Raw genomic sequence first — 24,491 nt, 5'->3', positions numbered from 1 at the left:
CTATAATACAAGGACTCTAAAATATTAACAATGAATTCCTTAATATACAAAAATCTAGTCTGTATTCAAATTTCTCTGTCTTATAAGTGTTTTCTTATAGTTAACATTTTAAAAATTAGGAACCAAAATAACTCTACATATTACATATATTTCTTGTTTGTTTCTTTTTGGGATAGTGTATTGTTCTGTCACCCAGGCTAGAGTATAGTGGCATGAACATGGCTCACTGCACCCTTAACCTCCAGGGCTCAAGCAATCCTCCTGCCTCAGCCTCCTATGTAGATGGGACCAAAGGTGTGCACGCCACCATGCTTGGCTAATTTTTTATAGATACAGGGTCTCACTTTGTTGCCCAGGCTGGTCTCAAACTCCTGGGCTCAAGTGATTCTCACGCCTTGGTCTCCCAAAGTTCTGGGATTATGGGTGTGAGCTACCGCACTCTCATTAGATTTTTAGCTCCTCTAGTGGTCACTTTTCTATCTTTAAAGAGTATAGTTAACCCTTTATAACTGGATTTAATAGCTTTACACTTTATCAATCTCCCATTCTGAAATATGTAAAGAGTATCTCTCCTCTGCTATTTTTTTGTAAAATATAATTTCACACACGTTTTCAACACTTATATTCTATTGCACAATGGAATTCTCACAGGTGGTATTAATTCTAGACTTAAAAAGAGTCAATGCTGTAATCCAACTCTTTTACTAATAGAGAGTAGCTTTATAAACAATTAGTTAAGTGAGTATCTCTAAATTATGGAGATTTCTGCTTTCCTAAGTGATCCTGTAATTGCAGAATCCTAAATAATGAATATTCAGTAAAGAAGACTCTATACTGATACTATGCACTCCAGCCAAGTGTTTAATTAAAAAAAAATTAGCTGTATTTAGTTATTTAGGGCAAAACTCACAACATATAGAAAGTATGTTGGGCTGTTAGGCTGTTTAGGGGCTGCTGTAAAGAAACAGCTGATGGCTGGGCATGGTGGCTCATGCCTGTAATCCAAGCACTTTGGAGGCCAAGGCGGGTGGATCACCTGAGGTCGGAAGTTCAAGACCAGCCTGACCAACATGGTGAAACCCCATCTTAAAAAAAAAAAAAGAAAGAAACACCTGAAACCGAGTAATTTATAAAGAAAAGAGGCTTAATTGGCTAAAGGTTCTGCAGGCTTTCCATAAAGCATGGTGCTGGCATCAGCTTCTGAGAAGGCCTCAGGAAGCTGAAGATCACAGTGGATGTCCTAGGAGCCAGCACAGCACATGATGAGGGCAGGAGCAAGAAGGGGTGAGGAAGATGCCACACTCTAAACAACCAGATCTCCTGTGAACTGACAGTAAGAACTCACTCAACATCAAAAAGACAGCACCAAGCCATTCATGAGGGATCTGCCCCCATGAACCAAATACTTCCCACTAGGTCCCACCTTTAACACTGGGGATTACGTTTCAACATGAGATTTGGAGGGGACAAACATCTAATCTATATCAGAAGGGTTCACAAGGAAAATAATTCATTTCCTCTCCAGATACCTAAATTCCCTTCCCTGGAGGCAACTACAGTTATCAGATTCTTACCTCTTCTGGAAGATCTGCTGAGTACATACAAAAGTGCTGACTATCGGCCGGGCGCGGTGGCTCAAGCCTGTAATCCCAGCACTTTGGGAGGCCGAGGTGGGTGGATCACAAGGTCGAGAGATCGAGACCAACCTGGTCAACATGGTGAAACCCCGTCTCTACTAAAAATACAAAAAATTAGCTGGGCATGGTGGTGCGTGCCTGTAATCCCAGCTACTCAGGAGGCTGAGGCAGGAGAATTGCCTGAACACAGGAGGCAGAGGTTGCGGTGAGCCGAGATCGCGCCATTGCACTCCAGCCTGGGTAACAAGAGCGAAACTCCGTCTCAAAAAAAAAAAAAAAAAAAAAAAGAAAGTTGCGACTATGATTTTTTCCACAAGTAGTGGCACATTACACTCTTCTGCACCTCCCCCCGCCAACTTACTCCCTTTATTTATTTTTATTTTATTTTATTTTTTTTTGAGACGGAGTTTCGCTCTTGTTACCCAGGCTGGAGTGCAATGGCGCGATCTCGGCTCACCGCAACCTCTGCCTCCTGTGTTCAGGCAATTCTCCTGCCTCAGCCTCCTGAGTAGCTGGGATTACAGGCACACGCCACCATGCCCAGCTAATTTTTTGTATTTTTAGTAGAGACGGGGTTTCACCATGTTGACCAGGATGGTGTTGATCTCTTGACCTTGTGATCCACCCGCCTCGGCCTCCCAAAGTGCTGGGATTACAGGCTTGAGCCACCGTGCCCGGCCCTACTCCCTTTACTTTTTAATTTTGGTAAAGCTTGTATCTTCCTTCAAACCTTTAACATCTTACCATCCTAGTCCTCCCCTCATGCCACGCTACTCTCTCCCCTTCTTTGAACTTAAAAAAAAAAAAAAGAAAGTTATTTTGAATAACACAGGTGGCACTTAGAACATAGGACTATATCCTTTTTTTTTTTTTTTTGAGACAGAGTCTCACTCTGTCGCCCAAGCTGGAGTGCAGTGGCATGATCTCGGCTCACTGCAACCTCCACCTCCCGGGTTCAAGCAATTCTTCTGCCTCAGCCTCCCAAGTAGTAGCTGGGATTACAGGCACATGCCACTGTGCCTGGCTAAGTTTTGTGTTTTTAGTAGAGATATGGTTTCACCATGTTGGCCACACTAGTCTTGAATTCCTGACCTCAGGTGATCTGCCTGCCTTGGCCTCCCAAAGTGCTGGGATTATAGGCATGAGCCACTGTGCCTGGCCTGGACTTATCATATTCTTATTTTTATTTTTGAGACGGAGTTTAGCTTGTGTTAACCAGGCTGGAGTGCAATGGCATGACCTCGGCTCACTGCAACCTCAGCCTCCTTGGTTCAAGCGATTCTCCTGCCTCAGCCTCCCAAGTAGCTGGAATGACAGGCATGCACCACCATGCCTGCCTAATTTTGTATTTTTAGTAGAGAGGGAGTTTCTCCACGTTGGTCAGTCTGGTCTTGAACTCACAACCTCAAGTAATCCGCCCACCTCAGCCTCCCAAAGTGCTGGTATTACAGGTGTGAGCCACTGCGCTCAGCCTTATATTGTTATCTTCTTCCTCCATGGGAAAAGCTATCATAATGTAAAGACTAAGGCATTTAGAGCCAGGCAAATATGAGTTTGAATTTTGACCTCCACTGATTACTAATGGGTGACACTATACAAATTGTTCTACTTTCTTTCTGAGCCCAAATATCTTCCCCTGTAAGATGGGAACTCTAACACATCACTCTAGGTTACCAACAAAACCTAGGTTTATCATAGGGCCTACAGAGAGTAAGAATCCACCGAATACAATCTATCATCTCCACCACTACTACCCTCAGCTTTGTCAGCTGAGCATCAGCCTGAGAATGGGACTTCTTCCTGTACATTGAGGGGCCTGTCAGACAGTGGCTGTGGCATTCGGGTCTTGGCTGTATAAATCACTGGAAAACAAGCCGGGTGCGGTGGCTCATAGCTGTAATCCCAGCACTTTAGGAGGCTGAGGCAGGTGGATCACGAGGTCAGGGGTTCAAGACCAGCCTGACCAACATGATGAAACCTGGTCTCTACTTAAAAACACAAAAATTAGCTGGGCGTGGTGGTGCGCACCTATAATCCCAGCTACTTGGGAGGCTGAGGCAGAAGAATTGCTTGAACCTGGGAGGCGGAGGTTGTGGTGAGCCAAGAGTGTGCCACTGCACTCCAGCCTGGGCAACAGAGCGAGACTCCCTCTCAAAAAAACCCAAAAAACAAAAAACAAAAACTGGAAAACTAAGTCATACCATTTCTACCAGCCAAGGCTGCTACATTCACAGTTTAGACAAGGGGCAAGCAATAGTTTGACGGCAGATTCCAGGACCCCTTACCCCTGCCTCTAGTCTCTTCCTTCCTCTTACCAGTAACACCTGTGAAAAAAGTGTTCCAAAATTCTCAAGACTGAATTTAACCTCACAAATTCATCTGGACGCATTCCATTCAAGACCAGGGAAAGGGCCCACACAAAGGCTAAGCTATGTGCCTGGGGCCAAAGACCGTCAGGAGTTAGGGCTCACCTGCTAAGCACAGAAGCTGCTTCCTAAGTGCTTATGGACCATCCATTCCTTGGTTCTGAGACATAAGACCTGATACTAGTAAAAACTTCCCTCTTCCCTCCTCCTGGGGCTTACCAAGCCCAGTTCTCTCAGAGGCAACCACTGATAACCATTGTTTGGGTATACTTCCTCAGATGGTCTATGCATGCATGCACAAATATGCAGGAATATATAGAATCATGTTTTCTTCCCCCCCCCACCCCGCCTTTTTTGGGACAGAGTCTCGCTCTAGTAGCCAAGGCTGGAGTGCAGTGGCAAATCTTGGTTCACTGCAACCTCCGCTTCTGGGGCTCAAGTGATCCTCTCACCTTAGCCTCCCAAGTAGCTGGGACTACAGGCATGTGGTACCACTCTCAGCTAGTTTTCATATTCTTTGTAGAGACAGGGTTTTGCCATGTTGCCCAGGGTGGTTCTGAACTCCTGAGCTCAAGAGATTCACCCACCTTGGTCTCCCAAAGTGCTGTGAATACAGGCATGAGCCACTGTGCCCGGCTGATTTTTCTTTGACCTAATGGTGGTAACAGCACATTACTAAACCAATTCAAATGAAGAATTCATCAGCATCTTGTTTCTTCTATTTTAAAAATGTTCCTCATGTACCCTTTCTGTTAAGAAGCTTTAACATTAAGATGGAACTCCTAAACCAGCAGCAAAAAAACCTCCTAACCAAGGTGACACTGGTGGTTTGCATGTGGGGCAAGCAATAGTTTGAAGGCAGAATCCAGGACTCCTGGCCCCCTGCTTCTAGTCTGTGATAGCAGCCGTGTTCACATGGCCTTTTGGAAGGGTAACTCTGCAGTGCACCCTGGAGGCTGTAGATGAGGCAGCAAAGACAGCCTGGAGAACTGGATGCCAGAATCCCATGCCCTGGTACAGCCACAGAAAGTGGGGCCTCTGGAAAATGAGTAAGGCAAAGCCCAAAACGTGGCACGGTGGGGAGGCAAGTAGGATCTTAGAAGGCTCAGCACATTCTGGAGATGGCAGATACAGGAGCGAGATCCTACAAAGGGCCTGCCAGATTCCTGGGGTGGAAGACAAGAACAGTCTGGCGGGTCTGGCAGTGAAGAGCCAGCAAAGGCTGAGGGAAGATCTATAAATGCCCTGGGACTCTGTTTGGTATCTTTTTGGGCAAAAGAAACAAAAGAGTCAGATTGGTATTGATTTCTGAAATCCTTACTCATGTAAAAAAAAAAAAAAAAAAAGAGATTGGTCCACATGTGGCCATATGAGTGGTGGTGGTACACCAGGGTCATGAGCACAGGCCTGGCCTGCCCAAGAAAAGGTTGGGATCTGGGTCTCTGACAGACACACCTAGTACAAAGTCCTGTCTGCTGCACACGTACCATCTGGATAAACCTTGTGGGGCTGGAATTCTAGGTCAGGAACTGGGCACAGAAAAGGGGCTTTGCTTTATAGGGAAACAAGCAAGAGGATTATCCCCAGCATTCCTTAGGCCAGCTATGTAAAGTGCCACCTGCCAAGAGGAAATGCCATCTGTGAGGCAGGTACAGCAGTTATCTGGAGCACAGGGTGAACAGGCCACAGTGAGCAGCTCCACCTTGTTTGGGTCAGGAGCTTCTTTCTGTTCTGTATCAAGGAGAGGACACTCAGATTTGGCCAAGGTCTCACCAGTCTGGGCTGTGAGTGAGCAGGCAACTTGGTCTATCCTAGTCCCAAGAGCAGATAAGCATCCCTATTGGCTGGCTGACCATCCCAGTTTGAGGTAAAGCATTCCAGAAGCCCAGCAGAAAACAAAAGTGACTTCTTCTAGAAGTTTTTATTTTTTATTTATTTATTTTTTGAGACGAAGTTTTGCTCTTGTTACAGGCTGGAGTGCAATGGCATGATCTCAGCTCACTGCAACCTCCACCTCCTGGGTTCAAGTGATTCTCCTGCCTCAGCCTCCCAAGTAGCCGGGACTATAGGCATGCACCACCATGCCCAGCTAATTTTTGTATTTTTAGTAGAGACGGGATTTCACCTTGTTGACAAGGATGGTCTCGATCTCTTGACCTTGTGATCCACCCGCCTTGGTCTCCCAAAGTGCTGGGATTATAGGCGTGAGCCACCGCGCCCCGCCTCTGGAGATGTTTTTAAAAGCAGGCCATGACAGTAAAGTATCTCCACTTTGCTTTCAAGCCAGCATTATGAGTCTTACTTGCTGTTTAAGTAGAGATTGTTTCTTAGTCCTTTCATTTCTGTAATACACATTGTCTTGGGGCTGCAACAGAGTCCTTTTTCTATTAGAAAATAATCTCTTATGAATCAGGTAGCCTGACTCATGAACAGGAGCAAAAGGGAGGCAAAATGCTCCCTCGGGACATGAAGTGTTTGTCTAATGCTGGCAGATCCCACCTCCAAGCCAGCTACCAAATCTCCAAGGAGAAAAGAAATACTTGCCTTTTATCTCCTCCCTCCCCAGATAGCCCATGCCCATGATAAGCCTGGTCAGGCCAGTCCACAGGGGTCCCAAGGCCCAGAAGCAAGGCACCATCACTCCACAAGCCCCTTGGAGAAGTTCCAATAACAACCTTTGTGGCCTGAAGGTGCTCTGCCCACATCTGATCACACCCCTAGCTCTACACAAGCACAGAGTTTAACACACATTGTCTTTGAACAATGAGTTGGAAGGCAGTATAAATGAAACATGCCTACCCAAGTGTCAGAAAGAATGCAGTATGTGTTGGCCTTAAAGGGCTCAGACTAAAAGGGCTTTCCCCTTGTGAGACAAACCCAGGGCTGCCCCTGATTCAGTGACGATGAAGACAGAACACTTCCCCAAGGCTCTCTGCCAGTGAAGCCCCACCATCTGTGCTTGTTCTTCGTGCAAAAAAAAAAAAAAAAAAAAAAAAAAAAAAAAAAGAGGGACACTGAGGAAGAATGCCAAGGAGCTGAGGTGCACTAGGGTGCCAATCATCACATGGTGGACAAGGGGCTATGAAGGGATAAGAAGGCTCCAGCATTTACAAGAATATGGCAGGGCCTGAGGCTGGACAGGTCAGCAAGTCCTAGGCACATCTGCTGGCCAGTACTGCCCTCTAGGCAAACACTTCCTCAGCTTCACCTCCTCCTAACTAAAGCTATTCTCAAAGAGGACACTGCTTCTCTGAGTCAATCTTCACTTCCAGTCTGAGCTCTGGACCCTACCCCTTCCTTCTCAGGGGTCCCCTCTAACAAGCCTAGTACCTCCTTGCAGCCCACAGGCTTTCTCATCAGCAAATAAGGAGGAGTGATCATTCAGCAATGACAAATCTTGGAAGTATTCTCCTCTAGCCATTTTGTTTTTACAGCCCCAAGCACTCTAGATGTCTCGGGCAATGTTCTTCCCGGCTTCTCCTCTTTCGGTGTCCTGGAACCCCCACTCTCACCCCATCTCTAGCCTTCTGATCTTTTCAGATCTACACCTGGATAGTGGCTGACTACAGTCCATGCCATTAATTTGACCATGACTTCCAAATACGTATCTTAGGAGGAGACAGCCCTCCTTGGTTATCTCCTGGACCTATGTTTTGTCCTGTGCTTTCTATTTCAAAGACAGGTACCACTAGCCTTCCTAATCTCCTAAACTAGAAAGCTAGGAGTCACCCTGTTACCTCTTTTTCCAACGGATGCCCCTCATCTAGTATGTTACCAGATCCTATTGACCCCCAACCTCCACAAAATCTCCTTAATCTACCTAGAGTGGATACTGTGGACGGACCCAGTCAATCTCCATTTCATCCTGTTTCTGTGGTGTGGTGACTCTAAAAGCTGGACCTGAGACTACCTGGTACAGCAACCCAACATACACATTCCTCCCTCCAGGGACTAGCCTCCTGCCCTGGGCAGCACGAGCTCAGCTGTTTCCCAAGACAACAGCTCTGGTATGTTCTGTTGTCTCTGCTCCCTGTGGACCGGCAATATGATCAGCAGGGCGAAACTGTGCTGGGGACACTGAGTTGTTTTCTTCCGTCTGATTTCTGCTTGCTGGACTAGCTCAGGAAGCCCAGACCCCAGGCATGTCTCCTGATAACAATGAGCATTTCATCGCCACTGCAGGGAATTCAGAATTTTATTCTGGACCTCCAAGCATCACAGATAATATGACTAGAAAGTGCTGCTTCCAGGGTTCCCAGGTAGTAGGGGATTGCAAGGTTGAATGCAACCTGCAGGATGGGTGAATTTTTCTCAATGTTATCAGGTAAATGTGGAAAATTCCAGTGTGCATGGGGGTGGCGACATTAAGAAAGACAGGACCTGCTGGGCCAAACTTGGCACTCTTGGGGAAGAAGTGAATCAAGATCTTGCTGATCCAGAGGCTAGGAATACCTACTCAGTCCACTAATATTAGCTGGAGTGCCAGGGTGCCTTAAGCTGAGCTCAGGAGAGGTGTTACTGTGGCAATTTGTTGCCATTAGAGACAAGCTCTTAGAATAAATATGCCTATCAAATATGGTAAAAGTAAAGATGTCAAAGTTTTTTTCTGACCAATTTTGTTTGCTTTAGATTTCAGAACGGTATGCTAAGGGCACAAGGAACAGTCTTTCGACGAATTCTACGGAACTTGCAAGGCATGTAAGCTGTAAATAAAGCATATTACTTACCTTGTGAACACTGGTCAAGACATTTAGGAAAGAGAAATCTAGGGAAAAAAGGGGGAGATATTTAAAAACCATTCATCTCAGAGTTGTCATTGATTATTTCCCATACCAACAGGAGTATCACTGACAAGCAACCGACTCACATGATGAGGTGAGTGGCCACAACACTGAGCACTAAGGATAGCCACGGGACCTCACAGCTTTCCATCAACGCTTCCCATGCCAGGAGCCCCACAGAAGTCCCTACATGGCCAATTCTAAGTGGAATGTTGAGGGGGGGATACTGGGGACAGGACCAGCTCTTTGGTCTATGGGAGATGGAGAAAGAGCTGGTCTTTTTTGAAAGACACATGTTTTTGAATAAAGTGGATATTTCAAAGGAAAATAAGAATTATACTCATCTAACTCTACCAGGAGCCTTTAATACCAAAGTTGCCATGCTTCTTTTTATGTACACATTAGAATCCCAGTTCCTTTTTTTTTTTTTTTTTTTGAGACGGAGTTTCGCTCTTGTTACCCAGGCTGGAGTGCAATGGCGCAATCTAGGCTCACCGCAACCTCCGCCTCCTGGGTTCAGGCAATTCTCCTGCCTCAGCCTCCTGAGTAGCTGGTATTACAGGCACGCGCCACCATGCCCAGCTAATTTTTTTTTGTATTTTTAGTAGAGACAGGGTTTCACCATGTTGACCAGGTTGGTCTCGATCTCTTGACCTCGTGATCCACCCGCCTCGGCCTCCCAAAGTGCTGGGATTACAGGCGTGAGCCACCGCGCCCGGCCTCCCAGTTCCTCTTTAATCTCATTCTTTTTTTCTTTTTTTTGAGATGGAGTCTTGCTCTGTCACCAGGCTAGAGTGCAGTGGCGCAATCTCAGCTCACTGCAACTTCCACCTCCCGGGTTCGAGAGATTCTTCCGCCTCAGCTGGGACCACAGGTGCATGCCACCACGCCTGGCTAAGTTTTTTGTATTTTTAGTAAAGAAGGAGTTTCACCGTATTGGCCAGGATGGTCTAGATCTCGACCTCATGATCCGCCTGCCTCGGCCTCCCCAAGTGCTGGGATTACAGGTGTGAGCCACCACGCCTGGCCTTTAATCTCATTCTTAACTCAAATGGTGAATGAAAAGCAGGAAACTGACCAACTGGATTACATGTGAAGCAGGAGGTGGGGTAACAAGTGTGAGTTACGAGCTGGACGCGGTGGCTCATGCCTGTAATCCCTGTGCTTTGGGAGGCCGAGGTGGGCAGATCATTTAAGGTCAGGAGTATGAGACCAGCCTGACCAACATGGTGAAACCCTTGTCTCTACTAAAAATACAAAAATTAGGCAGGCGCAGTGGCGTGTGCCTGTAATGTCAGCTACTCGGGAGGCTGAGGCAGGAGAATTGTTTGAACCCAGGAGGAGGAGGTTGTAGTGAGCCAAGATCGCGCCACTGTACTCCAGCCTGGGAGACAGAGTCAGAGCGAGACTCCATCTCAAAACAAAAACAAAAACAAAAACAAAGTGTGAGTTACTTAACTGTAACATTGCAGTAGGCTCCAGAGAAAAACTCATATTCTCACAGGGCTTCAGAACTCCTAAAACATCATAAAGCCTGCCTGAGGGAAGAAAGTTAACACTAATGGGAAGAGCTGCCTTTTATGGAGTTCCTTCTGTGGGTGAGGCACTGTGCAAGCAGCTCACAAACATGATCTTTCTCTGTTGTCCTGTACACTCTGTGCCTCAGGTGTGTAACAGATGAAAGGCATGAGTTGGCTACGCACACTAAGCTTGCTCAATGTCTCACAGACAGCAGGGCTAAGGCAGGGACCCAAGTCTGTTTGGCACCACAGAGGTCCTGTTTTTTCTTCCCTGGCAATTGGGATGCTGGCTGAAACCACTCTTCTAAATGACTGCTAGTCTAGCTGGCAGGTATTAATGATATTCACAACACCGGGGGAATTTCTCTCCTGGAATTTCCTTGGTGGTAGCAAATATTTGTCCTTTTATTTGATTTTTGGCAACAGCCAGCCATATACCACTTGAAACCAAATTTGATGTATGAGCAAGCTGGGTGAATACCAGGTTGGACTGTGGATCCCGTTCCCTTACCTGACTCCCTTGTAATTTGTAAAGAATTCCAAGGAGGAAACCCCATGTGCTATAAGCAAGGTCAAAGGGACTGGAACAAGGGAAGACACATCCACACCAGAGTCTCCCAAGAAGAGAACTCACTGACTTCACTGTGCTCACAGTCCAGAGCAGGCCTGCCGCACAGTAAGTATTCTTTTATTTACTTATTTAATTTTTAAAGTTTTACTTAAAAAAAATGTAAACAATAGGGCAACTGTTCAGTTGGTGAAGAAGGTCAACTCTTTTTTTTTTGAGACAGGTTCTCACTTTGTTGCCCAAGTTGGAGTTCACTGGCATGAACACAGCTCACTGCAGCCTCAACCTGCCAGGCTCAAGCAATTCTCCAGCCTCAGACTCCCAAGTAGCTGGGACTACAGGTGCTTACTACCACACCTTGTTAATTAATTTTTTTTTTTTTTTTGCAGAGATGGGCTTTTGCTATGTTTCCCAGGCTGGTCTTGAACTCCTCGGTGCAAGCATCCTCCAACCTTTCATCTTCCAAGTGTGCTGGGATTATAGGTATAAGCCACTGTGCCCTAATTTTCTATTTCTAGTAGAGATGGGGTTTCTCCATGTTGGTCAGGCTGGTCTTGAACTCCCGACCTCAAGTGATCCACCTGTGTTAGCCTCCCAAAGTGCTGGGATTACAGGCGTGAGCCACTGTGCCCAGCGGGAGCTCCCATTTATTTAGCAGAGATTTTGTAAGTCCTTATTATATACTAACTGTTAAACAGAAATAGTTTTCCCTCATAAAAGCCAAGTTTATATTCCATAATTTCTCTCTCTTTTTTGGCTACAAGTCCAAAACGGAGGACCTAGCACTAATAAAAGAACAGCATTTACTACACACAAGGTGACTAACGCATTCCAAAAGATGTGTCTCCTTCTGGTGGGTGGGAAAAAATTGCTTTCAGTACACTTACACACCACATCGTGTATCTACCTGTGCTCCATGTAGCAGCTCAGGGGGTCCACACATGCTGTGATGGCACCAATGGCGAAGGAGGCCTTGACATTTGAATCTGGGTGGGTCTGCAGGGCCTGGACAACATCAATAACATCTGTGTAGCTGGGGAAGGTAAAATGGGAATGATTAGTTTACTGACTGGCATTGCAAAGTGGAGGAAGAGGGGAATGCTGAGTGGCTGACTGCACAAGGATGGAAAGAAAACCAAAAGAAGAGCCTGTAGTCCGGTCCCTTGGTGTCACTCCACTTCATGACATGCAGCCCCTGGAATCTACAGTGTTTCTACATTCCCAAGTTCCATTAGTCCTCCTAACTGTGCAAGAGTGAGTGGAAGAACCACCCTGCTCTAGGGGCAAAAGGAAGCCTGCAGGTGACCCTGGAGCTCTGAGGGTGGGACCTAGTGTTCTAAGGCCTGTTTTCTAATCAAGTTAGGAGCTCCTGCCACTTGCCTATTTTCTTTAGTAGCTCCTTTCTTTCTTCCCACTTCTCAGAACACAGGCAACAGAGAAAGGGGGATTGCGTCCAGACCCACCCAGGTCAGCAGATCCATCCATGTCAAATACAGCTCATGTTGGTACTTCCTGCCTGGAACTCTCTCCAAACTCCTTGTCCTTTTCAGCAGATGGACTCTACTCTTTCAGATGCTAAGCTCAAAGATTTTTTTTTGGTCTCCTTTTACTCCATTTTTTTATGTCTTCAAAATATAACTGGAAGAGATCACTGCTTACACCCCCATGTTCCCACTGGGTCCAAACTGTTATCATCTCTTGCTTAGATTGCCCCAGCAGCCTCCCAGCTGTCGCTGCTTCTGTCCCTGCCTCTCTCTAATCTGTTTTCAACACAGATGCCAGATGGATATGCTAAACCCAGAGTCAGATCATGTCATTCCTCTGCTCAAAACCCTCTGGTGGCTTCCATCTCACTCTGTGAAAGCCAAAGTCCTTACAATGGCCCAGGCAGCCCTCTATGACCGGACCCCCTGTGGAGTAGCGAAGAATTTCATCTACCATCATTTCCCTTGCCCTAATCCAGCCACTTTGGCCTCCTGGCTCTTTTCTGAACATGCCAGGCATACTTCTACCTCTGCATTCTTTGTCTCCCTGGAATGTTCTTTTCCTCAGGTATCTGCATGGGTTGTTCTCTCTCCCTTCAGGTCTCTGCTCAGGTAGCATCTTATGAGACGCATCCTCTGACTTCATACACCCTGTGTGATCCAGCAACCCTCCCTTCATGGCATTCCCTGCCTCCTCCTCCAAGTTTCTTCAAAGCACCAATCAGCAGCGACGTATGCCCTATTTTCTCGTTTATTTGTTTACTGTCTGCATAATAAGAATGTCAGGTGGTTGTTGAATGCTGTAATCTCTGCTGCCTAAAGCAGGGTAGGTAAATAAACAGGATGTTCAACGCTGAGCAGGCCCCTGGCCACTCCAACGGGACACCTAATCTCTTCCCTTGTAGAGGAGAGAACTCTTTCCTGATTGATCCAGCCTATTACCAAAAGGTTTATTTCTATGGAACAAAGTCAAACCTAACGGGCAGCCCTTCTGATCCCACGGGCCTGGTTTAGCCTGAGCCCTCTGGAAGCCAGTGTTGGAGGTGGTGTGGACAGGTGTAGCCTGCTTGAGTTGTTCTTGAGTTCCTATGAACAACTCATCTGTAAAAAGGCCCTTGGCTTTATCCCAGACTACAGTATTCCACCCCATCCAAGGTTCTCCTGAGTCCTGATCAGCTGGCAGTGCTTCAGTAGGGAATGGGGTGTACTAGGTCCTAGAGTTCCCCCAGGGGGCCTGGCAGCCCTCTGCTCACAGCCTTCTCTTCTGTGGGGCTTCTCCCCTGCCTGGGCATGTGTGTATGACCATGTGGGGCTCTTTCCACTGAGTGCCTGGCTGGGCCTGGATGCCAGTAGAGTCCTCCTGACAACATGCACTGCCAGGCTCATATAGAAGCATGCCTGGTAAGCAGGGATGGCGTGTGTGTGCTAGCCCACATCCCCCTGTGGTGGTGTTTAATGGAGTTAATGGATTTAACTCCTGTGGTTAATGTGAAACATGTGCTCACTCAGATTGTAGACTTAAATTGCAAACATAAAACAGCCTACAGGAGACCTCAGTGTAAGCAGTAGAGACTCATTTCTTTTTTTTTTTTCTTTTTTTTCTTATGTCAGATACACAGGGAAGAGACTCATTTCTTAGGGTAGCAAAGGATGACTGAAAAAGATTCACAAGCCATGCTTGAGAAATCATTTTAATATAATAGGATTTCCCTTAGAGATGGTGGCTGGGGAATTCCTAGGTTTTCAAAGCATTTCATTTCATCAAGGAGACGGGGCCTAGGCATTTGGGAACTGCCCCAAGAGAGGAGGCCCTGGGCTATTCACTCTATCCATTAAAGGAATCTTTGCTAGAACCTCCCACCCTCCCCAGCCCCATAATCATCCTGGATGATGCCTCCACACAGAAACAGCAGCCCTCACCCAGAAGGAAGCACCATGCTCAAGTTACTAGAGCCTTTTTTTTTTTTTTTTTTTTTTTAAGAGACAGAGCCTTGCTCTGTAGCCCAGGCTGGAGTTCAGTGGCTGGGTCACAGCTCACTGCAAACTCCACCTTCCAGGCTCAAGCGATTCTCCTTCCTCAGTCTCTTGAGTAACTGGGACCATCACAGCCAGCTAAGTTTTTGGATTTTTGATAGACAGAGGATTTTACCATGTTGCTCAGGCTGCTCTCAAACTCCTGAGCTCAAGTGATTCACTCACCTTGGCCTCCAAAAGTGCTGGGATTACAGGTGTGGGCCATGGTGCCGGGGCTACAGCTTGTACCAGACCACTTGGGCTTAACTGACCCAATTGCACGATGAAGGCAAAAAACTGTCTCTTCATGTTTGCTTGCTGTCAGTATTTTCTTTTCTTTCTTTTTTTATTTTTTGAGGCGGAGTTTCGCTCTTGTTACCCAGGCTGGAGTGCAATGGCGCGATCTCGGCTCACTGCAACCTCCACCTCCTGGGTTCAGGCAATTCTCCTGCCTCAGCCTCCTGAGTAGCTGGGATTACAGACACGCGCCACCATGCCCAGCTAATTTTTTGTATTTTTAGTAGAGACGGGGTTTCACCATGTTGACCAGGATGGTCTCGATCTCTTGACCTCGTGATCCACCCGCCTCAGCCTCCCAAAGTGCTGGGATTACAGGCTTGAGCCACCGCGCCTGGCCAAGTATTTTCTTTATTAAAAATATAAACAAGCTTTTCCTGTGGCAGCTGCCGGGCCAAGAGGAGTGTGGCTGTCTCCTGTCTCCGCCATGGCGTGTGCTTGCCCACTGATATCGGTGTACTCCGAAAAGGGGGAGTCATCTGGCAAAAATGTCACTTTGCCTGCTGTATTCAAGGCTCCTATTTGACCAGATATTGTGAACTTTGTTCACACCAACTTGCGCAAAAACAACAGACAGCTCTATGCTGTCAGTGAATTAGCAGGTCATCAGACTAATGCTGAGTCTTGGGGTACTGGCAGAGCTGTGGCTCGACTTCCCAGACTTCACGGTGGTGGGACTCACCGTTCTGGCCAGGGTGCTTTTGGAAATATGTGTTGTGGAGGCCGAATGTTTGCACCAACCAACACCTGGTGCTGTTGGCATCGTAGAGTGAAAACAACCCAAAAACGATATGCCATCTGTTCTGCCCTGGCTGCCTCAGCCTTACCAGCACTGGTCATGTCTAAAGGTCATCGTATTGAGGAAGTTCCTGAACTTCCTTTGGTAGTCGAAGATAAAGTTGAAGGCTACAAGAATACCAAGGAGGCTGTTTTGCTTCTTAAGAAACTTAAAGCCCGGAATGATATCAAAAAGGTCTATGCCTCTCAGCGAATGAGGGCTGGCAAGGGCAAAATGAGAAACCGTCGCTGTATCCAGTGCAGAGGCCCCTGCATCATCTACAATGAGGATAATGGTATCATCAAGGCCTTCAGAAACATCCCTGGAATTACTCTGCTTAATGTAAGCAAACTGAACATTTTAAAGCTTGCTCCTGGTGGGCATGTGGGACGTTTCTGCATTTGGACCAAAAGTGCTTTCCGGAAGTTAGATGAATTGTATGGCACTTGGTGTAAAGCTGCTTCCCTCAAGAGTAACTACAATCTCCCCATGCACAAGATGATCAATATAGATCTCAGCAGAATCTGGAAAAGCCCAGAGATCCAAAGAGCCCTTCGAGCACCACGCAAGAAGATTCATCGCAGAGTCCTAAAGAAGAACCCACTGAAAAACCTGAGAATCATGTTGAAGCTAAACCCATACGCAAAGACCGTTCGCCGGAACACCATTCTTCGCCAGGCCAGGAATCACAAGCTCCAGGTGGATAAGGCGGACATGGCAGCAGCAACACTAGAAGCCAAATCAGATGAGAAGGGAGTTGCAGGCAAGAAGCCTGTTGTATTAGGTAAGAGAGGAAAGAAGGCTGCTGTTGGTGTTAAGAAGCAGAAGCCTCCAGCAGGAAAAAAGGCAGCAGCTACCAAGAAACCAGCCCTTGAAAAGAAGCCAGCAGAAAAGAAACCCACTACAGGGGAAAAGAAGCCTGCTGCATAAACTCTTAAATTTGATTATTCCATAAAGGTCAAATCATTTTGGACAGCTTCTTTTGAATAAAGACCTGATCAAACAGGCAGAGATAGAGAGGGAAAAAAAAAAAAAATATATATATATATATATATATATACACATAAACAAAACAAAAAAACCCAGCAGGACCTTAACTTTCTTTTCTCTAAAATAACAGATAATTTATTCAAGTCTCCTTTGGGCTCAGTTTTATGTTTTCAATTTAAGCCTACAATCTGAGTGGGCACAAATTTTTACATTAATTTCAATTTTTGTTTTGAGAGATTTTTTTTAATGTAGATAATTTTAAAGAATGATTTTATAACATTCCAGAGTATAAATACAGCCCCTCAAATCCCTAAAATTAATTTTTAAAAATTCAGAGTTTCCCAGTTTTACTTATATTTATTTGTGTGACTGTGTGTATTAAGTTTTATACAATTTTACCACCTGTGTAGGTTTTTTTTTTGAGAGGGAGTTTCACTCTTGTTGCCCAGGCTGGAGTGCAATGGGCGCAATCTCAACTCACAGAACCCTCCGCCTCCTGGGTTCAAGCGATTCTCCTGCCTCAGCCTCCCAAGTAGCTGGGACTACAGGCATGTGCCATCATGCCCAGCTAATTCAGTATTTTTAGTAGAGATGGAATTTCTCCATGTTGGTCAGGCTGGTCTTGAACTCCTGATCTCAAGTGATCCACCTGCCTCGACCTCCCAAAGTGCTGGGATTACAGGTGTGAACCACCACGCCCAGCCAGGTTCTTCTATCCATCACCATGGTCAAGATACTAAACAGTTCCAACATACAAGGATCCCTTGTATTACCTTTTTATAAACACGCCCACCTCCCTTCTGCCCTCCACTCCCATTCTGACCCCGTCAATCACTAATCTGTCCTCCATTTCTAAGACTTTGTCATTTTAAAATACATAAATCCAATTTTTAAAACAACTAACAGTTCCACTTGATATTAAAGTTTAATTCTACTGCCCCATTGCTGCACTAAATTGAATGGCATCAGGCCACTCTAGGGGCTTAAAATATCTGTCCTATATTACAAGTTTCCTCAAAGAAAGCTATAAATGAAAATAAAGCTGGGCTGGGCATGTGGCTCATGCCTGTAATCACAGCACTTTGGGAGGCTGAGGTGGGAAGACTGCTTGTGCTCAGGAGTTTGAGACCAGCCTAGGCAACATAGGGAGACCCCCAACTCTAAAAACAAAGGCCAGGGATCGGGTGCAGTGGCTCACGCCGGTAATCCCAGTACTTTGGAAGGCAGAGGAGGGTGGATCACTTGAGGTCAGGAGTTTGAGACCAGCCTGACCAACATGGAGAAATTCCGTCTCTACTAAAAATACAAATTAGCCGGGCATGGTGGTACATGTCTGTAATCCCAGCTATTTGGCAGGTGGAGGTTGCAGTGAGCTGAGATCATGCCACTCTACTTCAGCCTGGAGGACAAAGCAAGACTCAGTTTCCAAAAAAAAAAAAAAAAGCCAGGAGCAGTGGCTCACAGCTGTAATCCCAGCACTTTGAAAGGCTGAGGCAGGCAAATCACCTGAGGTCAGGAGTTTGAGACCAGCCTGGGCAACACAGTAAAATCCAATCTTTACTAAAAAATACAAAAATTAGCTGGGTGTGGTGGCATGTACCTTAATCCCAGCTACTTGGGAGGCTGAGGTGGGAGTATCACTTGAATTTGGGAGGTAGAGGTTGCTGTGAGCTGATATCATACCACTGCACTCCACCCTGAGCAACAGAGCAAGACTCTGTTTCTTTCTTTTTTTTTTTTTTTTTTTTTGAGACAGAGTCTCACTGTCACCCAGGCTGGAGTGCAATGGCACAATCTTGGCTCACTGCAACCTCCGCTTCCCAGGTTCAAGCGATTCTCTTACCTCAGCCTCCTGAGTAGCTGGGATTACAGGTGGGTGCCACCGTGCCCAGCTAATTTTTGTATTTTTAGTAGAGACGGGGTTTCAATATCTTGGCCAGACTGGTCTTGAACTCCTGACCTCATGATCCACCTGCCTTAGCCTCCCAAAGTTCTGGGATTACAGGTGTGAACCACCGCGCCCAGCTGACTCTGTTTTAAAAAGAAAGAAAATAATGCCATATTCAAGGAACATAATTATCAATATGAGAAGCCTCTGGGATCTCCCACCACCAACAACCTAAATAATGGGCATGAAGGCCCAGCACCAAGCGATGGACATGCTATGAAAGAGGCTGCTATATGGGCCCAGCCGGTAAGAACAGTGTCTTAGTGAAGAGCCACAACATTTAGCTGGTATTCTGACTGAAGTCCTCCAGTTAATTGACTAGAGGTCCCCATATCCTGGGGCTGTGATGGAGCAAAGGCTGGGTGTACAGTAAAAGAGTGGGCTGGTCACACAATGTCACTGTAGTCCAGAAGCAGCCAGGAAAGCTGACACTTTTGCAGACTTCTAAAGTCAAGACAAGAAGTCAGTGATGCTCTCCGAAGTGATGGGAGATGGAAATGACTTCAGCTGCACATTGCCAAGCTGCCGAATTAATCTCCAGGTCCACAGCCTCAGTGACAATCAACTGGTGGGGGCAGGAGGTGAAGAAGGAGGCCAACCCATTCCTTTGACTAGTAGAAGCAACAGAAAACCAGAAGAAAACAAGTGGTTTCAAGCCCAGACTCTTCCTCTGGTTTCTAGGACCTCAGCCCACAAGCAGGACAGAGGGCTGATAGAAGGGAAGCTGGAGGCAAGGTATGAGAACAAGACTCGAAGTGGAAATCTGGCCTGTTGGGGTGTACCACCCTCCCAGCCTCCTTCCTCAGTACCACCCTCCAGGCTTTCCTCCAATTCCCATCACCACAGCCACGACACCAAATGGGGCTTTGGATTGGGACCCATTATTTACTGGAAACAATTAGCCAACTGCAAACACTAACATAGCACAAAAGCACTTTGTAAGAACTGCCAAAAGCTTCTTTATTACCACCAAACTTAACGACACTAGTGAAAAGCACAGCTCCCGTTTTCCTGACTGTACATTCCCCTCTGGGCCTGGGGGGGTGATGGGTCTGTGAGGGGCTCCTTCTTGAAAGGCCTTAGAACAAGTCAAGAGAACCTCCTTTCAGCCAGGGTCCCCTGGAGCATTGGTACAAGCTCTGTCAAATCTGCCCTCTGATGTTGCACACATACTTACAGAGACTTCCAATTAGTCAGCTTATAATCATAGTTCTGCACATAGCCCAGAAAAGGGAGCTTCTTACCCAATGTGAATATTCACACTCCTCACTGAGGGTCCCAGGAAATGCTCCTAGGCTAGCCATCCAGGGCGTGGTGAGGCTGGAGACTGCAGAGTATGAGGGTCATCTCTGCAATTCCACAAGAGGGAGGACTGAAACAGATTAAGCTCCCTTATTTAGATGATGAAGGAAGAGGCTTAGGGACCACTACTGTTGCAAGAATTACCAATAAATCTTACCAGCTTCCCTAATTCTCCACCTTGTCAGGGTACGATCATGTTAAATCCAAAATGAAAACTTGTGTGGAAGCTGTATTAGCTTATAGGCCATAGGATGGTAACAGGGTCACTGCTTGCTTAAGGCTTATCTGTAGCACAGACACTGCTCATGCATGTGTGGAGCCTATTCCGTGCTCCAGGTTTGGTACACGTGAAATAAGAGTAATGGCAAGGTCATCACCCTTATTTGACTATTCCCAGAAGACTTCCAATGCTCACCCTTGTAACACCACCAGCAGTCTGGTCTTCTTGCGGATGTAGGCTGACTGGCGGGCAGAGCGGTTCTGCCGGGCCTCCAGGGCACTGGAAAGGTATCTCTGGAAGTGTGCAGCATGAAAACATTCGGAGCTGTCCATGATTTGGCGGTACACCATCCACCTGGAAAGGGAAAATGTAACCTCAGCATAGGGGCCACCTGATGGCCTGGCTCCATAGGTTCAGCCATGGATTCAAATGTGAACATGACTCCTAAAGCCGTTCTGCCCAGTGAGTCCATTCAGGAGAAAGCCATCCTAGTCTCACAGAAAAAAGGCAGAGGACATTGAATGGGTTGGAAGCCCAGTATCCTGAAACCACTGTCACTAGGACTTTTGATAGGAAACCCCTTGCCATAGGGAAAACGGTCAGGCACTTGACCAACAGACTTCAGAGGTAAGAAAGACTCCTGACCAGGCAGTCACTTCTACCCATTTCTTATGCTTAGCAAGAGACTAACTGAAGCCACACAAAAGATGGCTTCAGTTAGTCTCTTGCTAAGCATAAGAAATGGGTAGAATGTTTATAGAACAAAAGCACTAGACATGGGGAACCTGTTTGACATTTAGTACTTAATAAATGAGGTCCAATATTTCCTGAGCATCCCTCTGAAATATGCCTCCCTATTCCCCACAATATCCCATCCTAAACTGCCGACTCTCTATGTAATTACAGGCATCTAAATTTCTTTATGGCCTCCTGCAGGATGCCTTACTGTGGGGAAGACGGACTAGATATTAAATGCCTGGTTCAATCAGCAAGGGTTGTTTAGTAATCTGACAGCCAGGTGGAAGTGAAGGATGAATGATTTTCCTAATTTCACCTGGGCCAACCTGTCCCAGCTGCATCTGAACTCATGTAGTCTCCTTGCGCTCATGGAAGGATCATGACATCCATCAGCTCCCAAGTTTTTATAACCATCATGGCCCTGAACTTCCCTGCTGACCAGGTGCACTCTGAGGCCTCTGCACTTGCTTGACCTGCTGCTACAATGCACTCCCCCAGATATCCACATGGTTTATTCCTTAAAGTCTTTGCTCAAATATCACCTTCTTAGTGAAGTTTTCCCTGACCACCCAATTTAAAATTGGAATCTAAGCTGGGCACACAGTAGCTTGTGCCTGTAATCCCAGCAACTTTGTAGGCTGAGGCGGGGGAGGATCACTTGAGTTCAGGAGTTTGAGACCAGCCTAAAAAACATAGCAAAACCCCATCTCTAAAAAATTTTTCAAAAATTAGTTGGATGTGGCTAGGCACAGTGGCTCACACCTGTAATCCCAGCACTTTGGGAGGCCGAGGCGGATGGGCAGATCACTTGAGGTCAGGAGTTCGAGACCAGCTTGGCCAATATGGTGAAACCCCGTCTCTACTAAAAATATAAAAATTAGCCGGGTGTGGTGGTGCGCACCTGTATTCCCAGCTAGTGGGGAGGCTGGGGTAGGAGAATCGCTTGAACCCTGGAGGCAGAGGTTGCAATGAGCCAAGATTGTGCCATTGCACTCCAGCCTGGGCATCACAGCAAGACTCCATCTCAAAAAAAAAAAAAAAAAAATTCATTGGGTGTGATGGTGGATACCTGTAGTTCTACCTACTTGGGAGGGTGAGGTGAGAGGATAATACGAACCCAGGAGTTTGAGGCTACAGCGGACTACGATCGTGCCACTGTACCCGACTTTGGGTGACAGAGAGAGACGCTGTCTCTAAAAACAAAACAAAAAACTGGAACCCCACCCCCAGCCCTGCACTTCCTATAATCTTCCCTGCTTTTTTTTTTTTTTTTTTTTGAGACAAATTCTCACTCTGTAGCCCAGGCTGGAGTGCAGTGGCATGCTCTCAGCTCACTGCAACCTCCGTCTCCCAGGTCCTGGTTCAAGAAATTCTTCTGCCTCAGCCTCCTGAGTAGCTGGGATTACAGGACTGTGCCACCATGCCCAGCTAAAATTTTTTATATTTTTAGTAGAGATGGGGTTTCATCACATTGGCCAGGCTGGTCTTGAACTCCTGACCTCAAGTGATCTGCCCGCCTCGGCCTCCCAAAGTGCTGGGATTACAGGCATCAGCCACCGTGCCTGGCCCCCTGCTTTATTTTCTGTTTTTTGTTTTGTTTTTTAATCAGGGTCTCACTCTGCTGCCCAGGCTGGGATGCAGTAGCACAATCTCAGCTCACTGCAGCCTCGCCCTCCTGGGCTCAAGTGATCCTCCCACCTCAGCCTCCCAAGTAGGTGGGACTACAGGGGCATGCCACCATGCTCAGCTAATTTTTATATTTTTGTAGGTTTCGCCATGTTGCCAAGGCTGGTCTCAAATTCCTGGGCTCAAGCAATCCACTCACTTGGCCTCCCAAAGTGCTGAAATTACAGGTGTGAGTCACTGCACCTGGCCCCTTCACTGCTTTATTTTCTTCACAGAACTTTTCACTAGTTAATATATTTTTCCTTATCTGTTTGTCTTCCTAAACTAGAATGTAAGCTCCATTAAAGCAGAGATTCTTGTGTCTGTTTGTTCATCAATGTATTCCCTCATAGTCAGAACAGTGCCTGGCATACAGGAAGTGCTCAGTATGGCATGTTAAATGAATGGATGACTACCGTGCTGATACCAGTCACACCAAGTCCAGTACATGTCTAAGGTTTCCCAGTGCCTAGACAGGCCCAAGTTAGAATCTCTTTCCCCAAAGCAAAGGCAGCAGCTATACTAACCTGCCATATTCCTTATGCAGAGTGACCAGAAAAGCACAGAGCTCGATAGCATGACAGCCTGGGAGGCCGGTTACAATGGTGATAATTACCTACATGAAGAAAAAGTCATGTGTTTGCAATTCAACTGCATCACGTTTTGTAAGAAGAGGTTAAGAGAACTGACTTCTGGTGGCAAGCATTGTGGGTCTGACCCTCAGCATGACCACTAACTCTGTGACCTTAGGCCAATGACAGACCTACCTTGTAAGGTAGATGTGAGGATTAACTGACTTAACGTAAGCAAAGTGTTTAGAACAGTGCTTGGCACGTAGCAAATACCATATAAAATGTAATGTTACTAGTCTAATTTTTACTAGAGTAGTATACTAATAGAGCAGATTGTGAATAGATCAGTTAAAATACAATGCATTAAAGGACCTACCTGCTTGAGACTACAGATCTCTTCTGTAAAGCAGACATTCAGGGATATTACGACTTTTTTCCAGTAGTACCACTTCTTAGGAAAACACTGGGTAGAAAGGAGGTCTGGGACAAAAATGCCCAGGCTACACTGGTGTGGTAAACTAGGGCAGAGGACAGGAGAGTGGTGCTGGGATGCTTCTGCCTGGATGCCTGTGCCACCCAAGCCACATGGCCAGGGCTAACCAGGACTAAGGCTTTTTTTTTTTTTTTTTTTTTTTTTTGAGATGGAGTCACTCTGTTGCCCAGGCTGGAGTGCCATGGCATGATCTCGGCTCACTGCAAACTTTGCCTCCTGGGATCAAGTGATTCTCCTGTCTTAGCCTCCCAAGTAGCTGGGACTACAGGCACCTGCCACCATGTCCGGCTAATTTTTGTATTTTTAGTAGAGAAGGGGGTTTCACCTTACTAGTCAGGCTGGTCTCAAACTCCTGACCTGGTGATCCACCCGCATTGGCCTCCCAAAATGCTGGAACAAGTAGGTATTTTCAGATGCTTTATACTCTCACCTAAGGGAAAAAAATGATGCTTCTGATTGCTTGGTTCTTCTATTTCCTCTTGCAGCCAAGTATCTTCTAGATTTGCGTGGAAATAAATGCCCTCTCTAAGTCTATGAAGACTTATGGTTCTGGGCTGGGGACGGCAGCTCATGTCTGTAAACCCAGCACTCTGGGAGGCAGGCAGATCACTTGAAGTTAGGAGTTCAAGACCAGCCTGGCCAACACAGTGAAAACCCGTTTCTACTAAAAATACAAAAATTAGCTGAGCATGATGATGTGTGCCTGAAGTCCCGCTATTCAGAAGGCTGAGGCAGGAGAATTGCTTGAACCTGGGAGGTGGAGGTTGCAGTGAGTTGATATGGTGCCACCGCACTCCAGCCTGGTGACAGAGTGAGGTTCCATCTCAAAAAGAAAGCCAGGCACGGTGGCTCACACCTGTAATCCTAACACTTTGGAAGGTGAGGTGGGAGGATCACCTGAGGTCAAGAGTTCGAGACCATCCTGGCCAATACAATGAAACCTCATTTCTACTAAAATAGAAAAAATTAGCTGGGTGTGGTGGTGGGCACTTGTAATTCCAGCTACTTGGGAGGCTGAGGCAGGAGAACTGCCTCAGCTGAGACTGCGCCACTGCACTCCAGCCTGGATGACAGAGCAAGATACTATCTCAAAAAGAAAAAAAACATTATGGTTCTGAA

At 46.5% G+C, this 24,491-nt stretch overlaps 1 protein-coding gene and 1 pseudogene across 3 annotated transcripts in view; one reads left to right on the top strand and one right to left on the bottom strand.

The window, feature by feature from the left end:
* The window catches only part of DNAAF9 (dynein axonemal assembly factor 9), a 156,204-nt gene that overhangs the window by 22,826 nt on the left and 108,887 nt on the right, over positions 1-24,491 (bottom strand). For all 3 annotated transcript variants that reach the window (XM_039479457.2, XM_039479458.2, XM_074406314.1), the window contains 4 exons: positions 22,835-22,923; positions 20,100-20,258; positions 11,780-11,905; positions 8,731-8,768 (listed from right to left, as the gene is read on the bottom strand). In XM_039479457.2, the coding sequence (XP_039335391.1) occupies positions 8,731-8,768; positions 11,780-11,905; positions 20,100-20,258; positions 22,835-22,923 (412 nt within the window). The remainder of the gene's footprint in view (positions 1-8,730; positions 8,769-11,779; positions 11,906-20,099; positions 20,259-22,834; positions 22,924-24,491) is intronic.
* LOC104653408 (large ribosomal subunit protein uL4 pseudogene) lies at positions 15,072-16,443 on the top strand (annotated as a pseudogene).

Source organism: Saimiri boliviensis, chromosome 9, assembly GCF_048565385.1.
Source record: "Saimiri boliviensis isolate mSaiBol1 chromosome 9, mSaiBol1.pri, whole genome shotgun sequence".
Classification (NCBI taxonomy): Eukaryota; Metazoa; Chordata; class Mammalia; order Primates; family Cebidae; genus Saimiri; species Saimiri boliviensis.
The sequence above is the reverse complement of the archived record's forward strand: the minus strand, read 5'-3'. Positions and strand labels throughout refer to the sequence as shown.